This window comes from Cervus elaphus, chromosome 3, assembly GCF_910594005.1.
Source record: "Cervus elaphus chromosome 3, mCerEla1.1, whole genome shotgun sequence".
Classification (NCBI taxonomy): Eukaryota; Metazoa; Chordata; class Mammalia; order Artiodactyla; family Cervidae; genus Cervus; species Cervus elaphus.
In genome coordinates, this window is record NC_057817.1 from 3964932 (window position 1) to 3985416 (window position 20485).

At 36.5% G+C, this 20485-nt stretch overlaps 1 protein-coding gene across 1 annotated transcript in view; it reads left to right on the forward strand.

The window, feature by feature from the left end:
• The window catches only part of TRHDE (thyrotropin releasing hormone degrading enzyme), a 429224-nt gene that overhangs the window by 365409 nt on the left and 43330 nt on the right, over positions 1–20485 (forward strand). Inside the window, exon 13 of the mRNA XM_043879610.1 lies at positions 18954–19101. Coding sequence (XP_043735545.1) covers positions 18954–19101 — 148 coding nt within the window. The remainder of the gene's footprint in view (positions 1–18953; positions 19102–20485) is intronic.

The window sequence follows — 20485 nt, forward strand, 5'->3', positions numbered from 1 at the left end:
ATGTATTGCTGAAGACTGGCTTGGAGAATTTTGAGCATTACTTTACTAGCGTGTGAGATGAGTGCAATTGTGTGGTAGTTTGAACTGGCATTGACTTTCTTTGGGGTTGGAATGAAAACCGACCTTTTCCAGTCCTGTGGCCACTGCTGAGTTTTCCAAATTTCCTGGCATATTGAGTGCAGCACTTTCACAGAATCATCTTTTAGGATTTTAAATAGCTCAACTGAAATTCCATCACCTCCACTAGCTTTGTTCGTAGTGATGCTTTCTAAGGCCCACTTGACTTAGCATTCCAGCATGTCTGGCTCTGAAAGCCATAGAATTATATAAAAGTACCATATGAAAGATAGTTAAGAATAACAACAGAAGAACTACATCAAGCGAAAAATTCAAATATTCTCATCATGTGATTTCCAAGAATGAAAACAGACATGTGGTTTCTTTCGAGGCAAGACTTTAAAGAAAACACACAAAAAGAATAAAAGAGATAAATCAGCAAAAGAAATTTATCTGGCATTACAAGAAAGAAAACCATATTACAGTAAAAATAACAGACTCAGGGACAAACATATTCAGGAATGACATGGAGAATAAGCTTGAGATAACTGAGATAAATGAAATGGAAAAAACAAAATTGTAAACAAGAGACATTCAGTGTGTTTGTTTATTGGTATCTGTGTGTGTGTGTGCACTTAATGTTTATGAAGAAAAAGAAATCAAATAAAAAAAAATTGACTATATAGAAAGGGTAAACTTTCTTATAGTAAAGATGTGAATATGCAGATTGAAAGGGTACCCTGTGCTTAAGGAAAATACTTATACCCAAATATTAAGACATATTTGGGTGAAAACCTTGGGCTTTAAAAATTGTACAGGTTACCTAGAAACTGGAAAATTCAGACTGGCTCACATAGACTACAAAGCCTTTTATGCAATCAAGTCACCCGTTGACTGCAAAAGAATGGCAGTACATCTTGAATCCCCATGAACATGGAACAAAGGAAACAAGGAAATGAAGGTTACAAAATAGAAGGCAAATCTTTAAACCAAGAAAACGTAAACATGATTCAACAATTAAAAATCCAGAAGGGGCGCACGAATTAGTAGAAAATATGAGTCTCATGATTTTCTCATTTTTCCTTATCAGAGATTCAATGGATAAAGATTTAACAATGGATAAATCCATAGAAAAAATTATTTTAATATAGTTTAGTGGGGATGAAGTTCCTTCTGAAAGAAAGGAGTAGCAAGTATAAGTTTATTTTTTAATTGTTTAATTTTTTTATTGATATATAGTTGATTTACAATGTTGTGCCAATCTCCACTGCAGGAAGTGCTCATTTTTAAAGTGTATTATAGTTTATGGAGTGTCCCAGCTTTCTTTCATTTTTCTAAAACTCAATAAATTCCTTAAAAGATTTTGTCACTTTGTCATATTTTTGCCTACATTTTTACTTTTTAATATTTATATATGATTCTTATGAAAATTATTATTGTATTATAATTGTACATTAAATAATAATGATAATGACTTTCATTAAATTAAGATTTCAGAATTATCTTCTTGTAAAAGTGGTTCTCTTACTGGAGAAGTATTTCTAATTTTTACAATTGTATATCACTTTGAATTTCAATAATGTTGAACTATATGTGATCATTTTAGCAAAGTAGAAAATGTTTTAAATGTATTATTCTTGTAAAAAAAGATAACATGTAATAGTATTTTTAAATAATATATATATTTATACTGTTAGCTAATTCAGAGCAAACATATATATATGTTTGCTATATATATATTATATATATTATTATATATATATATACCATATATATATAGGTATTCTTTGTATATATATTTTATATATATTTATATATATATATATATATATATATATATATATATATATATATATAAGCTAACCATTTTTGGTATTCTTTGTATTTTCATTGATGCTTCAACTTCTAAAAATTACTTTCTACAAGTGGTAATGAAGGGTAAATTTTCAGAGGATAAGCAAGGACTTAACTATAGGACTATTAAAATTAATGAGTGTCATTGTTAGAACACAGTAAATCTATACCATTAATGTCCTCTAATTGCTAATTATCGTTAAGGAGTTAGAACATCATTATCATTACTTTTCCCAAGTTTTTTTTTTTTTTAACATCATCAACATTAAAGAAAATCAAGGAAAGGCTAAGGTCATATATTTCTGACTTGGAGATCTAGATTAATTAAGTATTTCTATGTAAATACCATATATTCAGGATTTTTTGTGACACTGAAACTTTTACCTAAAATTTAGAGAAAAGAGAACTATGTAGCTATTCTGTGCTTGCTGAGTTGGCTTCAGTGATGTCAGACTCTGCCCAACCCCATGGACTGAAGCCTGCAATGGTCCTCTGACCATGGAATTTACCAGGCAAGAATAGGGAAGTGGGTTGCTGTGCCTTTCTCCAGTGGATTTTCCCAACCCAGGTATCAAGACCACATCTCTTAAATCTCCTGTGTTGTCAGGTAGGTTTTATTGTTGTTTTTTTTTTTTTTTTTAACACTAGCACCATCTGGGAAGTCCTTTAAAGCCCTAGCATCTGTCTCTGGAGGTTTTATAAATTGTCTGAAAATTAATGTCCCAAAGGACAAAATTTTTCTGTTGTAATATATAGCTGTTCAGTTCAGTCACTCAGTTGTGTCCGACTCTTTGCGACCCATGGACTGCAGCACACCAGGCCACCCTGCCCATCACCAACTCCCGGAGTTTACTCAAACTCATGTCCATTGAGTCGGTGATGCCATCCAGCCATCTCATCCTCTGTTGTCCCCTTTACTTCCCACCTTCAATCTTTCCCAGTCTTTTCAAATGAGTCAGCTCTTCGCATCAGGTGGCCAAAGTATTGGAGTTTCAGCTTCAGCATCAATCCTTCCAATGAATATTCAGGACTGATTTCCTTTAGGATGTACTGGTTCGATCTCCTTGCAGTCCAAGGGACTCTCAAGAGTCTTCTCCAATACCATAGTTCATAAGCATCAATTCTTTGGCACTTAGCTTTCTTTATCCAGCTCTCACATCCATACATGACTACTGGAAAAAACATAGCCTTGACTAGATGGACCTATGTTGGCAAAGTAATGTCTCTGCTTTTTAATATGCTGTCTAGGTTGGTCTTAAATTTTCTCCAAAGGAGTAAGCATCTTTTAATTTCATGGCTGCAGTCACCATCTGCAGTGATTTTGGAGCCCCCCAAAATAAAGTCAGCCACTATTTCCACTGTTTCCCCATCTATTTCCCATGAAGTGATGGGACTGGATGCCAGATTTTTGTTTTCTAAATGTTGAGCTTTAAGCCAACTTTTTCACTCTCTTTCACTTTCAGAGAGAGGCTCTTTAGTTCTTTGCTTTCTGCCATAAGGGTGGTATCATCACTTTCATAGCATCGTCTTTTAGGATTTCAAATAGCTCAACTGGAATTCCATCACCTCCACTAGCTTTGTTCATAGTGATGCTTTCTAAGGCCCACTTGACTTCACATTCCAGGATGTCTGGCTCTAGGTGAGTGATCACACCATCATGATTATCTGGGTCGTGAAGATGTTTTTTGTACAGTTCTTCCATGTATACTTCACATCTTCTTAATATTGCCTACTTCTGTTAGGTCCATACCATTTCTGTCCTTTATTGAGCCCATCTTTGCATGAACTGTTCCCTTGGTATCTCTAATTTTCTTAAGGAGATCTCTAGTCTTTCCCATTCTATTGTTTTCCTCTATTTCTTTGCACTGATCACTGAGGAAGGCTTTCTTATCTCTCCTTGCTATTTGGAACTCTGCATTCAAGTGGGTAAATATTACCTTTTCTCCTCTGCTTTTTGCTTCTCTTCTTTTCACAAATGTTTGTAAGCCCTCCTCAGACAGCCGTTTTGCTTTTTGCATTTCTTTTCTTGAGGATAGTCTTGTTCCCTGTCTCTTGTACAGTGTTGCGAACCTCTGTCCATAGTTCTTCAGGCACTCTGTCTATTAAATATATTTGTCACTTTCATTGTATAATCATAAGGGATTTGATTTAGGTCATACTTGAATGGTCTAGTGGTTTTCCCTGCTTTCTTCAATTTAAGTCTGAATTTGGCAATAAGGAGTTCATGATATGAGCCACAGTCAGCTCCTGGTCTTGTTTTTGCTGACTGTATAGAGCTTCTCCATCTTTGGTTGCAAATAATATAATCAGTCTGATTTTGGTGTTGACCATCTGGTGATGCCCATGTGTAGAGTCTTCTCTTGTGTTGTTGGAAGAGGGTGTTTGGTATGACCAGTGCGTTCTCTTGACAAAACTCTACTAGCCTTTGCCCTGCTTCATTCTATACTCCAAGGCCAAATTTGCCTGTTACTCCAGATATCTCTTCCTACTTTTGCATTCCAGTCCCCTATAATGAAAAGGACATCTTTTTTGGGTGTTAGCATAGAACCATTCAACTTCAGCTTCTTCAGCGTTACTGGTCGGGGCATAGACTTGGATTACTGTGATATTGAATGGTTTTTCCTTGGAAACGAACAGAGATCATTCTGTCATTTTTGAAATTGCATCCAAGTACTACATTTCAGACTCTCTTGTTGACTATGATGGCTACTCCATTTCTTCTAAGGGATTCTTGTCCACGGTAGTAGATATAATGGTCATCTGAGTTAAATTCATCCATTCCAGTCCATTTTAATTTTCTGATTCCTAAAATGACATTCACTCTTGCCATCTCCTGTTTGACCACTTCCAATTTGCCTTGATTCATGGACCTAACATCCCAGGTTCCTATGCAGTATTGCTCTTTACAGCATCGAACCTGCTTCTATCACCAGTCACATCCACAACTGGGTATTGTTTTTGCTTTGGCTCTCTTTATTTTTTCTGGAGTTGTTTCTCCACTGATCTCTAGTAGCATATCAGGCACCTACCGATCTGGGGAGTTTATCTTTCACTGTCCTATATTTTTGCCTTTTCATACTGTTCATGAGATTCTCAAGGTTTGCCATTCCCTTCTCCAGTAGACCACATTTTGTCAGAACTCTCTACCATGACCCATCCATCTTGGGTGGCCCTACATGGCATGGCTCATAGTTTCGCTGAGTTAGACAAGGTTGTGGTCCACATGATATAGTCCATATAGCTGTTAGCTGTTTTCAAATTATTTCAATATGCTTTAATTCCAAGAATTGAAAAATGGCCTCAGATCTAAAATTCCTTTTGGTACAAATTCTCAAATAAATTGATTGCCTTGTTTCTTTATACTGTTAATATCCTTTATACTCATTGACTCCTGTACTCCTTGTAGCTCAGCAAGTTTATTTAACTTTGTGCTTTCTTCAGATTATCATTTAGCATTCTTATGATTGAGAACAATTATCAAAAATCTTGCTAACATTCCTGATTCCCTGCTTCCCGTGATTTCAAGGGGCCACAACTATCTATTTTTTCCAAGATGGTCATCCTTTTTTTCTATATAATGAATTATATAATAGAAATCCCTTTTCTATTTCATTGATAATAAAAGGTATTTTTACCTTCCACATTTCATCTGCAATAGCATTGAGTGGCTCTTACCTCTAATTTGGGATAGGGTATAATGTTATGAGAGGCAGGAAAATATCACTTTAAATAATAAAGAATTGGATTACATATTTCACTTCTCCATAAGTAAGAATGAGTGTCTCTTGCTAAGATTAGAGAAAGAAAAATGCACGACAGGAACAGAAGTTGTGTCCTTCTCACTTCCTTTTCTCTCATTCACTATTGTTGCTTGAAATTGTTTCCTTGACAAGCTAGCAGCAGTTATGATTGAATTTAAGAGAACTGTGGATGACTGTTATCATTGCCAAATGAAAAGACTTTTTTCTTTGATGCAACAGAAAACGTGTAAAGAAAAACAAAATGCTTGTCACATGTTGTACAGTCTACATAAGACAGGTGATGGGACATTTCTCTAGTTGACAGCTGAGGGAATCACCTCATTTTCATTGTTTAAATGGTGTCGACCAACAAGCCACCAGCCTGGCTTCCCCCTTCTGATTTAAATACATGTTTCAGAACGCCTTTGGAGGGTTGCGATCCTCTCGGATTTATGGGGTACTTGTACGTGGGGTTCTCATTACTGTACAGCAACCCTGTTGTTTTTGTGATAGAGACTGTTTGGCTGGTTTTGGATTTATGATGGAAATAAATCAGAACAGAGTAATAATTTTCCCTTGGCAATTACACTACCATTTGGTACTTTGTCCCTAAGGGGAAAATGAATGTGCTGGGATCTATCCATGAGTTTAGTGGCTCGTTGTAAGAAACAAATCAAGGTCAGAATACAAATGCAGAACAAGTGATTGTTGAATTTGGTTCTAGTTCTTCAGCCTGAAGGCTTTCCATGTTTGTGTGTGACACTTTATGGTGAACAAACTACTTTTCTATTCCTCCTCTTTTAACCCTCACAATGACCCTGGGAGGTAAAAAATGCTGTTGCTCCGATTTGTTAAGAACGAAACTGAGAATGAATATGTCGCCTTCCTTGAAGTTCACTATTCAGCAAATATTTTTAAGCAGTTTGCAATGTGAAGGTTTTATAATGTGTACTGGGGCTACACGGATAAATAAAACTTAGTTCTTACTTCAATTATTTTTTTAACTATTTATGACAAAGAATTTCGAATGTATATAAAAACCACTAGAGCTATGTATCAAAGCCCTTATATACATTGCTCTGTATTAACAATTATTAACTCATCAGTCTTACTTCATCTATGTTCCCAACCAAACTTTCATACTATTTTGAAGTCTCGGCATCAAGTCATTTTCTCAAAATAATTTTCACTTTGTATATCTTAAAAAATGACATTATTAAACATAATGACCTAAAATTAGTATTTCCTCTATAATATCAAATATTCAGAGGGAGTTCCTAGGTGTTTGGATCCAGGGCTTTCACTGCCATGAGCTGGTTTCAGTCCCTGCTAGGGGAATTTAGATTCTTCAGGCTGCTCAGTAACACCAAAAAAAAAAGGTTCAGATATTCAGGAAGTGTTCAAATTTCCAGTTTGTCATAAATGCCGTATTTTTTTTTTTTACAGTTTGTTTGAATTAAGATCCAAATAATTTTACTGTGCTGTGGTTGGTTGATATTTTTTAACCTCTTTTAAACTATTGATTTTCTTTTTCACCTTAAAAAATATTTGATAAAGCATGAGATTGTTTGTCCTGTATGATTTCCCACAGTGTGGATTTTGGTGATTGCATCTCTACTCTGCATTTGTATTTGATCCTCTGTGTTCTCTATCACTTATAAATTGGTAATCAAATCTAGAGGCTTAATTTAAGGCCTTTTAGCAAGTTAGCTTCAGAGTTGACTCTATATGAACACATAAAATAAAGAGTAGTCTCTCTTTTAATAATCACTAGAGCTTGCAAATGGCGATTCATTCTTTTCTTTTCTGGTTATAAAAGAAATAGCTTTTCAAAGAGAAACTTGCTCTTCACTCTCCTTTACTATTTGTGACCCAGTGATACAGTTCTTAAGAAAAGACAGGGGAAATGCCTGATTGTTTCCCTGCATTTTTCAGCATCAAAAATAATGAGCCAGTTCTCTGGCACAATGAGCGAGTTCTCTCCTTAGTGACCAATTATTTTGTTTTGTTTTGCTTTAGTTAAGTACCATTTTGACCTCTGGATTTAAGTATATTTGATGAGTTTAAATCCATTGCAGTTTTTTATTCTTATTGATACTCAAAATGTCTAACTTTGGCCAGGAGCTTCTTCAAGTTGGCTACAGAGCATGGGTTAAATGGGATGCTATTGCTTCACTCTTTTTACAGTCCCTTTAGATTTCAGAGATTTCACTTTTTGGTTCCTCTTCTAAAAAGCCTCCTTACTGAGTCATCACTCTTTTGCATGGCTAGATCACACTCTCAAAAGTGTCCCCCCACCCAATACATCCACTTTTTGGATTATATCTTCTTGCTTAATTTTGTATCAGTCTAAAAGTTAGACCTCAGCAGTATATTTAGAAAGTTACATAAGGAGTTATAGGGGCCTCATACGTGTAGCAGTACCTCTGTGCGTACCCTGGGGGTGGGGTTGCCTTGATTTTGCGTTTTCTTGTTGAGATTTTGAAATGAGGTGGACTTCCCAAGCAGTGCCCTTCCCAAGCAGTTCCTATCCAGGAAGCAGTTTCTCCCACACTTCATATGCTTGTATTCTAGTCCTTCTTTCTTCTCAGTCTGAATTTAGAACCCCAAATCACTTTCCACAGCCTTAACTTGTCCTTTTCCCATAAGACCTTGATAAGGAAAATATCTTCTGTTATTTGAAACATTTCCTCTTGTTTAAATTAAAGCTCATAATTTTATGTGATTATCTCTCTTTCTTTTTTAGACCATACTCTAGTACTCTGTTGTTTTTACCTCTACCAATAATATTTCTGAAAACAAAGTGTTATTGCAATGCATGATCTTCATGTTAGATATGTTGCTGCTAACTAGAGTTAATCTCTTCAGGCCAAAGTCTGAACTGTGGGTGTTCCTTGACTTGTAGAGATTAGACATGATAATGAAGGGACCCAGGGAATGAGGGGCAGTGATGAAGAATGTGATTTTGGCAGAAGAGGCCCAAATGACCAAAGCCTAAAAGATATATCTACAGTGAGTCCACTAAGCCCCCATTTCAAAGTCACAGTCATGTACCAAACCAGTCTCTCTCTCCACATCTGTTTTCATGTGGTGGTGTTCTCAAGGACCCCAGCGATGATTCCCACTTGATTTTTCCCATATTCTGATAACTCACTTTTTTAGCTAGAAGGTGGAAAAAGGAATAAAAAGTTACATTCTAGGCCTTTCAGAATAGTGGTTAAGAATATCACAGGCTTGGAGCGGAAGATTGGGTTCAAACAACAGCACTACCCTTGTTAGCAATGTGACCCTGGGGAGATTGGTAACCTCTTTGAGCCTCTGCTTTGATCTGTAGGCTGAGGCTATCAGCGGTGCTCACCCCAGAAGACCGTCGTTAGGCTGACGTCATGTGTGTGTGGCACTTGGCACAGGGTCCAGCACGCTGGGAGTGCTGACTCGGTATCGGCCATCACAGTCACTCTCTTTCCTTTGTCTGAGGTCAGTTGCTGATGGATGAAGCCAGAAAACCTGAACTCAGATTAACCAAGAACCATAACATTTTATAACTTGTAGCATGAGAATTCTAATTTGGGTGTTCCACCCAAGGAAAGTCATCCAGGCCATGTAAAAGCATTGTTCCCAAAGATGTGCATGGTTCTGTTACTTGAGATGTGAAACATGTGTATATCCAAAATGCACAACAATGGTGAGCTTCACTTATCTTCCCAATGGAATATTCTTGAAGTAATCTGCAAATAATTATGAGGAATTCCCAAGAGCATGGAAAATAACCTTAAGTTAAATATATAAACTTACATATAGTGTAATAAAATCTATATAAAAAGCAAAATGTTGACATAAATCTTAGACAAGAGGGGATATACCCAGTTATTTTTAAGTACCTTGGTTTGAGTGGTATTTTTATCTTTCTTAGTTTCCTATTATTCACACATTTTTCTAAAAATGCAGCCATGTAGGAAGTTAGAAGTTCCACTGATTTATGGACCTTTAGGTTAATGATTTGATATCCTGATGTCAGTAAACTTAAACTCTGCAAAATCATGCTGTAATTTTTTATTCTTTGCAGTCCCATGTGGCTCTGTGGAGCACTGGAAAATTTCACTGCCTAGAAAGAAGGATTCCATACCAACTTTAAGAATTGTATTGATATTTTCCATGGAAATTATAAGCTATATGGGTAATTTTTTCTGGTGCTCTTTCAGGCTATTTTCTGAATTTAAATTCTGGAATCAATCTTCTAATTAACTCAGTGGAATATATAACTTCTTGTATATACAGTATATGTGTTTTTAAAATGTTTTCTTGTTTTAGTGATTTCTCAGTGACCTTCCCATATCATCTGATGCTGTTTTTAGCAAATTGAGTAGCAATAAAAAATGCATGAATAAGCTTCTGAAATTTTTTTTTCTGATACCTGTATAAGAAACTGTTTCTAAAACAAATCTCATGCATAGCCTATCTTAAAAACGAAATAAAACATTATGTCTGTTTTCAGGTCATCAGTTTCACCCACTAGATTATGTACCTGTCATGAATATAGTCCGTATAGTAAGAGAAAGAGAGATGAACTGGACAATCATATTTCACCCCCTTCTCTCTTGGAAGACCACGTGGCATATTTGAGTTTGCTCTCTATTCTAGTCAGAGTCACCCTCCTAGAGCATAAATCAGATCATGCTATTTCCTAGCTCAAAAACCTGTGGTGGCTTCTCATCACCAATAGAAAAATGATCTGAAGCCCTTTTCATTAGAACTGTCTTATTCTGTTTCATCCACAAAGTCCTTTGTGTTATCTTCAAGATCCCAAATTTGTTCCTGTCTCAGGACCTTTGAACTTGCTGTTTCCTTGGTCAGAATTCTCCTCCTCCCAGATTTATGCAACCCATTCTCTCACTTCATGCAGGTGTCCTCAGGGAGACCTTTCCCTAAACACCCTATTTAAATTATTTCCCCATAAATCTCCTTTCCCTAATATTGCTTACTTCCCCTTCATAGCACTGAGATTTTATTAGGTTACCTGTGCTTTGGTCTGGGATGTGAGAGGAGGGCATGGTAACCCACTCCAGAATTCTTGCCTGGGAAATCCCGTAGACAGAGGAGCCTGGAGGGCTGCAGCCCACCGGGTCTCAGAGTTGGACATGCCTGAGCACAGCGCAGCATCTGGAATATAAGTGCTGTGATTATGACACGCAAACAGATGTTAAAGGAAGGGAGAAAGCAAGCCTTTAACTGCATCTCAAAGTGGTGTTTGGGGAGGGGACCTCATGCAGGGGAACCATGGGAGCTTCTTGTCAGCCTGACTTTGAATTCCAACTCTTGTTACTCATTAGTCAAGGGAGCTTGGCAAGGTGCTTCTCTTCTACAAGTTTTAGCTATCTTTAAAGAAAATAAAAAAGGACTTCCCTGGTGGTCTAGTGGTTAAGACTTCACACTTTCACTGTAGGGGGCACAGGGTTGAATCCTTAGTCAGGGAATGTAAATCCCACATGCTGCTAAGTGCAGTGTATATATATACACACATATAGCGCTTCCCTGGTGGCTGAGCGGTAAAGAATCTGCCTGCTAATGCAGGAGATGAGGCTTCAATCCCTGGGTCAGAAAGATACCCTGGAGAATGAAATGGCAACCCACTCCAGTATTCTTGCCTGGAAATCCCATGGACACAAGAGCCTGGCAGGCTACAGATCTTGAGTTCGCAAAAGATTCACATGTGACTTAACTACTTGACAATATGTATATGTATGTGTACTAGAATATGTATATATGCATATATATGTGTATGTATACTAGACTATATATATTTTGTATATACATATATGTTGTTGTTCAGTCGCTCAGTGACTGAATAATGACAATCTAAAAAATGGGCATAACAGTACTGATCTTGAAGCTTTTAAGGACAATAAACGGAAACAAACTTAACTGTCATTCCATAACCTATAGGTGAAGTGAAAATTGCTCAGTCGTGTCCGACTATTTGCAATCTCGTGAATATACAGTCCATGGAATTCTCAAGGCCAGAATACTGAAGTGAGTAGCCGTTACCTTCTCCAGGCTACCTTCCCAACCCAGGGATCGAACCCAGGTCTCTCACACTGGAGGCAGATTCTTTGCCATCTGAGCCACCGAGGGAATACAGAAATTCCTCAATATAGGATGTGTGTGTGTGCTTAGTCGCTCAGTCGTGTCTGACTCTTTTGCAGCCCCATGGACCATAGCCTACCAGGCTCCTCTGTCCTTGGAATTCTCCAGGCAAGGATACTGGAGTGGGTTGCCATTTCCTCCTCCAGGGCACCTTCCCGACCCAGGGATTGAATCCGTGTTTCTTGTATTGGCAGGCAGATTCCTCACCACAGAGCCACCTGGGAAGCCCCCTCAATATAGGATATCTTAGCTAAGTTGATAGTTTTCTAAAATGTAAAATGAACTAAATTAGTTGACTTTGACCATAAAGCTAAGGACTTTTTCACTTTTGGGAAAAGAGCTAACATCTGTTGGCTTTTCCAACTAATGACCAAACATTGACTTTGCTTCTGAACATTATTGAGTGCCTAGAGGACCCACTATATTTACATAATGACTGATTTCTTGAGAAATTATGCTTGGAAATGAAAAAACAAGTGTGTGGCAAAGAAAGGATGGTTGTGCTTGTGGTGGTGGTGGTGGTGGAACTATACAAGTTGCAAAAATTATTTTTGGATGTTTTATTTTTAATTATTAAGTATTTACTGAAGAAGGGACCTTGGAGATCATGTAATTTGACCCTTGTCAATTTACTGAACAGAAGAAAGACTCCTAAGCCCTCTCTCAATTTATTTAAGTACCTGCTATGTAGTAACACTTCTAGGAGAGTAGGAGTCATTTGCTAATCAGAAAGGAAAGAACAGAGGTGTTGTATAATACCTCTGCTTTCTCACTGGCTATAAGGCTATTTTACTTTATTATAGACTGGTTTATTCAAAGCTATTGGCTAGATAGCAATGGCCTTCATGTCTTCTATTATGTGTACCATTAGTAAACAAGATAAGCAAAAATACTACAAAGATCACTCAGACAGAATTTTCTCTGGTATCATTTAATCTTGGAAAATACTTAATTAAGAAATGGTAGCAATGTTTGTTTTAAAATACTTGCAAAGTGTTCTTGTTTTTGAGAACTGACATTATTGTCATGATTTAATTTAGTTTGAGTATGTTTATTGAGTGTCTATTTTGAACTAGATTCTGCAGTAGGCTATGAGTGTAAAAAGATGGATAAAAAGCAGGTTTCATTTCTTTAGAGATCTAAGTTCAGTGAGTGAGAAAGGTAGTAATAGGATAAAATTCAGATTAATATCATGATACTTATTATTTATAGGGGTGTTATCAAAGTGTATGTGAAATCATAAACTAAGTGCCTGAGTCAGTTTTGTAAGTGGGCTTTCTGGAAGAAAAGGAGCAGGAGGAGAAGGGGCCATGAAAACTCTCTTTTTGTGCAACTTTTCATGTTCCTAATTTTGTGGGGCTACAAGCAAGTAAGCCATCTCTTGGTATACTCTGGTATTGCCTTCAGAACCCCCACAGACACCAAACTCCTCAGATCCCTTATATAAAATGGCATAGTGCATATGTGTATCCTCAGTCACTCAGTCGTGTCTGATTCTTTGCAACTCCATGGACTATAGCCTGCCAGGCTCCTCTGTGTATGGGATTTCCCAGGCAAGAATGTTGGAGTGTGTTGCCATTTCCTCCTCCAGGGGCTCTTCCTGACCCAGGGATCAAACCTGTGTCTCCTTCATTGGCAGGCAGGTTCTTTACCACTGTGCCAACTGGAAAGCCCAAGATGACAGACATGTACTTGTATATAACCTATGCGCATCCTCCAGGATACTTTAAATAATCTCCAGATTACTTATAATATCTAATATGGTGTAACTGCTTTGTTTATATTTGCCAGCATGCAGTGAATTCAAGTGTTGCTTTTTGGAACTTTGGAATTTTTTTCTCAAATATTTTGATCCACAGTTGGTTGAATCCACTGATGCAGAACCTGTAGGTGTGAAGGACCAACTGTAATTCCTTCTTGTCTCTGCGGACAACAGTTTGCCAATGCCTGAACCATATCTTTGTTTTCTCTAGGAAATGACCACAAGGACCCGTGGTTGACACAGATACCTCTTCTGTGTAGTTCCTTCTTTATTCTATGGTGCTCTGTGGACAAGTGGGGTTTTCAGGCTTCACCAGAGGATCTTTCCACAAAGAGCACATAAAAATCTTTCAATAATGAATAGCAAAGAATAGTAGATAGAACAGTAAGCTTCTTAATTAAGCATTTCAGTAATTGCTTCAAAAAAAATCTATGCCCTAAGGGACAGTTATAGTGTCTTCTGCATGTATGGTAAGATATGTAGTAGGCTATTTATTGTTTTTAAATGAATATTCAATTAATGAAGACTGTAGTATGATGCTCTGAAAAGTCTAAAGGTTGTGCTTTTTACTTATCGTTGAGTTTCAATCACCCAGAAACCAATGACTTTTAAAGAAAACTCACGGTAAAATAGGTTATGTGTACAAGCCACCTATCACAGAAGATTTAAGAGTTAACATTCACAGGAATTCAAAAGTAGTTTTAGATCTTAAGTGAAAACAAAGCCAGCTAAGGTCAGTGCATTTTAACATCAGTTAATATAGTCTGATTTTAATGTCCTTTCTCTATAAAATATCCTCTTGCATGTCTAAAGATATATCCCATTGCAAGCTCCAGCAATTAGAGAGGAAGAGCAGAAGGTATGTGTGTGTTGGGAGAGACACAGGGATGGGAGGAAGAACTGTATAGGTGTATGCAGGCAATCTTTTATCCATCGCTTAAACTTCCCTTATTTGCCTGTCTTCCCCATGGTGTTTTATAAAAAACTATTTATTTTAATTGGAAGATGATTGCTTTACAATGTTGTGGTGGTTTCAGCCATACATCAACATGGATCAGCCATATGTTACACATGCCCCTGCCCCATCCCGAACCTCCTTCCCACCTGCCCCTCTGCCCCACTCCTCAAGGTCATCACAGAGCACCAGGTTAAGCTTCCTGTGTTATACGGTAACTTCCCACTAGCTGTGTGTTTTACACATGGTAATGTATATGTTTCAATGCTACTCTCTCAATTTGGCCCACTCTCCTTCCACTACTGTGTCCACAGCTTGTTCTCTATATCTGCTTCTCCACTGTTGCCCTGCGAATAAGCTCATCAGTACCATCTTTCTAAATTCCACATATATATATGCATCAATATACAGTGCTTGTGTTTCTCTTTCTGACTTACTTCACTCTGTATAATAGGTTCCAGTTTCATCCACCTCATTAGAATTGACTCAAATGTGTTCCTTTTTATATCTGAGTAATATTCCATTGTGTATATGTGCCACAACTTCCTTATCCATTCATCTGCTGATGGACATCTAGGTTGCTTCCATGTCTGAGCTACTGCAAAAAGTGCTGCAGTGAGCATTGGGGTATATGTATCTTTTTCAATTATGGTTTCCTCAGCGTATATGGCCAGTAGTGGGATTATTGGGGTATATGGTAGAGTTATTCCTAGTTTTTAAAGAAATGTCCATACTGTTCTCCATAGTGGCTAGATCAGTTTACATTCCCGCCAACAATGCAATAGGGCTCTCTCATCTCCACACCCTCTCTGGTTTTTATTTGTTTGTAGATTTTTTTGATGATGGCCATTCTGACTGGTATGAGGTGGTACCTCATTTTAGTTTTGATTTGCATTTCTCTAATTATTAGTGATGTTGAGCATCTTTTCCCATGTTTATCCCACTGTTTTGATTCCTAACTAAACTAATTTCTTATGCCAAGCCTCACCTCAAGAGTAGAGAAGATAAATATCATCTACAGCTTATTCCTAAAAGAGGAAAAACCCATATAGTTAGTTACACATGCACTATTCTTTAAAAATTTGTTCCCCCCATCACATTTTCTAGTAACATTTCCCTGTGATGATGCAAATTTAAGGAAACTGCATTTCAGCGTCAGGACCCTAAGTGTGCTCCCCACTGGGCTGATTACTTTGAGCTAATGCAGTGTTCCACTCACTAGGACTCCACACACTTCTCCTATATCAGTAGTACTAATCACACATATCATTACCAGCCAATTACACAAGCACATATCTAAACTAGGTAACTTATTCACCAGCATTATCTCTTACAAGTCTTAATTTTGTAATGAGGTTGATTATCCTCTTACCCAGTTGAGTATAGCTACATATTTTGATCTAGCAGGCTAAATGCAAGTTTATCGAATTATATAATAGATAATTACTTACATATGTTTGTAACAACACAAAATGAGGGCAATTTGAGAGTAGTCTTTTCTTATTCTATTTAAAGACTGCATTAGAGAAGGTTAATTGCTTTAAAAAACAGACCCAAAGATACGTTTGGATTAAAAAAAAAGCAATAAAGGTGTACTTCTTGCACACAAAACAGAATCGGGTCTGAGAACTGGTGCTTGGGCATGCAGTCATTCAGACGCCCAGGTAGGCATCTCACATGTTCAGTATAAGAGTTCCATTCAAGGCCACTCTGAAAGCTTCATTTTAGGGAAAAAGGACATGGAGGACTAATGAAGATGTCTAAGGGCTGACCCTGACGGTGAGGAGCTCTAATATTCTACAGGCTACAGTGTAGTCACATGACCACAGCTAGCCACTAAGGAAATGAGAATTATCCTTTATCCCAGGAAGTGGAAGAGGGCATGGATTTTGGTGCACAGTTAGCAATTTTTGCCTTAAGGACTCAAAACATAACTTGCTCCATTTCTTGATTTAATGAATACTTCACTTGCCTTGGTCATTACTTAAATTTCTCTTAGACTTGCTTTGCTTTAATTTTCTTACACTATGTCAAATGTCCTATAAAACTTAGATTCAAGCTCTGACTCTTAGAAGACTTGGACATATCAGACAGCTGAATAATGGGGAATATAAAAATGAAAAGGCATTTTCCCCAAAATTTTAAGTAGACACATTATGCCCCTGTTGTGGTAATGATTTTTTTAAGCAGGCTAAAATATAGGGAAGTGGGTTAGAATAAAAGGGTTAGCTTCAAACCCTGAAAAAGATATCACCTAGTTCAACCCTCTTATCTCACAGGCAAGGACTATGTGACTTGGGTGGGCGGCGCTGACTGAAGCGTGCACTCAGGCCCACAGGCTCTTCCTCAGCTTCAGGCTCTTTTTTCTGGACCAAGTCTCTTCTCATGACATTATTTGTCAAATTTTTTATTTGTAGTCATACTGCTCACAAAACGTAAGTCATTGAAAGATGTCCATCCATTTATAAAGAAGAAATAATACACAATAAATTGTAACTGACAAGAGGTAGTGTATTTAAACCTGTGAGAAAATAGACCCAAACACCTTTCTTGATTTTCCAAACTCATCTGAAGGACCCTAATAAATTAGCTACTTACTAAAGGTTCTCTTTTAAAAAATACATTATTTTTTCTTATTTCCTCAATAAAAGAATAATGGGTTCTAGATAAATCTTCTTCAACTCTAAAATTATCTAATCCATGGCATGCAGATTTTATAATTTTAGAGAAGGCAAATTTATGATCACCATGCTAGTTAATATCTAGGATTAAAAGTTCAGGAAAAACAAATTATGAAATCTGAAATATTGGAAGCTGTGTTATTTTTAAGGAGGAAAACCACATCATTACTTTTACAACCCCTATAGGCAAAATTTAACTGTTTTATTATGCTACATTAGCAAAAATATGAAGTTTTATTTCTTATTTAATTACTATTGCCTTAGTCTAATTTCATGTTATTTTTGTAAGGATGTATAAAATAGAAACTGTACAAGAGAAGTGGCACAAATCTAGATGGAGTCTAAAGCATACGAACTTCAGGGCATTTTATGGGAATGTGGAAATTCGGGGTTATTTTCACCATTCTTATTCATGTCAGGAGTTACCTATGGTTGATCTTATACCAAGAGTAAATCAAAATCATTAGAGTGATGATGTATGTTCATTTATTAAATCCAAAGAAAACTGAAGCAGAATCTTCAGAGTTGGTTTTCATTATGAACATTATAAACACAGATGCAAGTTAATATTTGTGCATAGAGTAGTTTTTGCTTATCACATGAGTAAAGACTAAATAATGTGGCAAACTTGTTGGAAATGAACATGAAAAGACTTTTCTCCCTCCCTGTCCACCTTCTACCAAACACAAATAAAAAGGTCCATCTAATTTTGTGATGCCACAAAAAATAATGGTGTGAAATGTAAGTAAAGATAACCAGGCTTTGTTTGCTTTCATATTTACCTGTCCCCTGTGTTAGAAGTCTATATTCAGTTTATTATTAATGTAAAAAATCAGCAAAATGCATAGTGTCACCCTATGTATGCATCGGGGACATTAAGGCTAAGACCATCTTTTAATGTACTCCATACTGTTTTTCATATTGCTTTGATTTGTGAGGATTTTCTATGCAGTCCACTGTAGTGTAGGGATATTCACTTCTTTTGGATCCCTTTTTGAATATACCCTTTTAAAAGTGGGCTTCATGTGTTCATACAGTTTTTAAAAGCTACTGTTTCATATTTTCCAAAGAATCTGACATTGGTCCCCATGGTGACATAGCACCTATTGAAAATAATAAAGAGGAAGAGTCTATTTTTTAACATTTTTGTAATTTAAACTTTATATCTAACTCTGCTCTTCTTCATAGGTGCCATATTGGTAGAATTGTTTTTAATAGGAAGTTTTGAAAAAATGTTTGTGTGGTAATGTAACAAATACAGTCAAAACTGGAAGTTGCTATTTTAATTTGATTATCCTTTTGAGGACAACCTGGATTAAATATCATTATACAGAAGTACATGAAAAGTAAAACAAATGCATTTACTGAGAACCCAGTTAAATGAGAATCAAGAATTTCACTTCAGCAATCAATTATTTTCAGCGACTTATGATCTCTGAATGGTTTCCATGAAGGAAAATACCTAGAGTTGATTTTATTCAAGTTCCACAATTCTTTCCTTTTTAAAAACATGCATGCTGATATTTTTGTGTTTATGCAAATTTTTAGCTGTCTAACTCTGTATATATTAAGGGGCATTGGCATCCTAAGTAGGACTATATTTAGAGAATGAGTAATTTTATTCTTATAGTTCTGAGTATGGCTTCTTTATACTGTGATGAATCTTGCTTTCTGCCTTTTATTTGCATACATAAAATCTTCATTTTTGCCTCATCATGTATCTTTTCTGCATATAATTAACATTAAATTTTTTTGTGCAGAGCTGGATATTTGCCTCAGAATATTCCCCTGGAGATTATCAGATACCTGTCTGAGGAAAAGGATTTTCTTCCTTGGCATGCTGCCAGCAGAGCTCTTTATCCTCTAGATAAATTACTGGACCGCATGGAGAAATACAATGTCTTCAATGTAAAAAGATATATTTTCTTCTTCTTTTCAGAAGATAAACTGTTTTCTCATTATCTACTATGTTCAACTTGATCCCATGTTATTTTAGTTCCTTCTAATTTGTGTTATCATTTTTGTTCTGATTTTCTGTATGACACTAATGACAAATTCTGAAGAAAGAGGTGTAATACACGCTACTTTTTTGTTCTGGCCTAAAAGTGTCAGTTAAGCTTAAATGCCTCAGAATTTAAGAACAAATATACATAACAAATCCTTAAAGTTCAAACTTACTTCCCTAGAGTTAAAGGGTTCTGTGCTCACAAAGGACTTAACCTGGGAGAGGGATGCAAAAATCTTCACAGAATATAGACAGTTTCAGTAAAGATTCTTAGTCATTATTTTTATCCAAAAGGGCATAGTAAATTCAATTCACTTCCTTAATTAGCAAGGTTAAGATCAACATTGAGGCAAAAGCCCATTCATAATTGGGTCCAAGGAGATATAGGAGAGCAAACAACAGATAATCCAAATAGACCTGAAGACATGACAAACATTCCAAGATGTTACCTGACCAGAGTTCCTAAGCCTAAGGGCTGGAAAACCAAACCCACACAGTCGACGCCACCTAAGCTAATGGAAGAATCATTTTGAATAGCATTAGGGTTGAGTACTGCTAATGAGCGTTTGATTCCAAAATTTCTTATCACCAGTGAAGTTTTGCATGCGAGAATGTATATCTGTAACTTCTATCACCATTGAGCATTATTTATTTTCCTTTTACTTATTTGAAGACTCTGCTCTGTGTCTTATAAAATTTTCCTAATTTATAACATACTGGCTCTTCTAATTAACCTATGCATTTGAAATGACTCGAGGCTAGATTGCTCCGACAGGAAAGCTGTGTATTAGAGTCATCTAAACAGTGATGATGATAAACAGCTTATGATGCCCATGAGAGTTGCTTTTTTAATTTTACTTTTTAAGAGTTGCTTTTTTAATATTGTCCTAAGCCTGCATGAAAGCACCTTGGCTTTAGTAATGTTTTTAATGAGAATAATCTTGGCTTGACTGTTCGTTGTCATTAGTTTTGTTTTTGTCTGCCTTTGCAGCAGACGTGCATACAAGTGTCAGTACAGTTATGGTATCATTTTTATCTGCTGGAGAAAGGCTTCTTACCCTTCTCTTTTCTCCTTAACACAGAGACACTGTACTATTAAACTTATGTAAAACAAAATACATTCTTGTGTATATTTGTACTTTAGAATAATATATCATTCCAGGCACTTCATTTCCAGTAAAAGTTAAGAATTGTTTTACTGTAATTTCAGTGCTTTCCTTCCTTGACAAAATTCAAGGACCACATTAAAGTGAGAAGAACATATCTTACATTACTACTAATATTTAA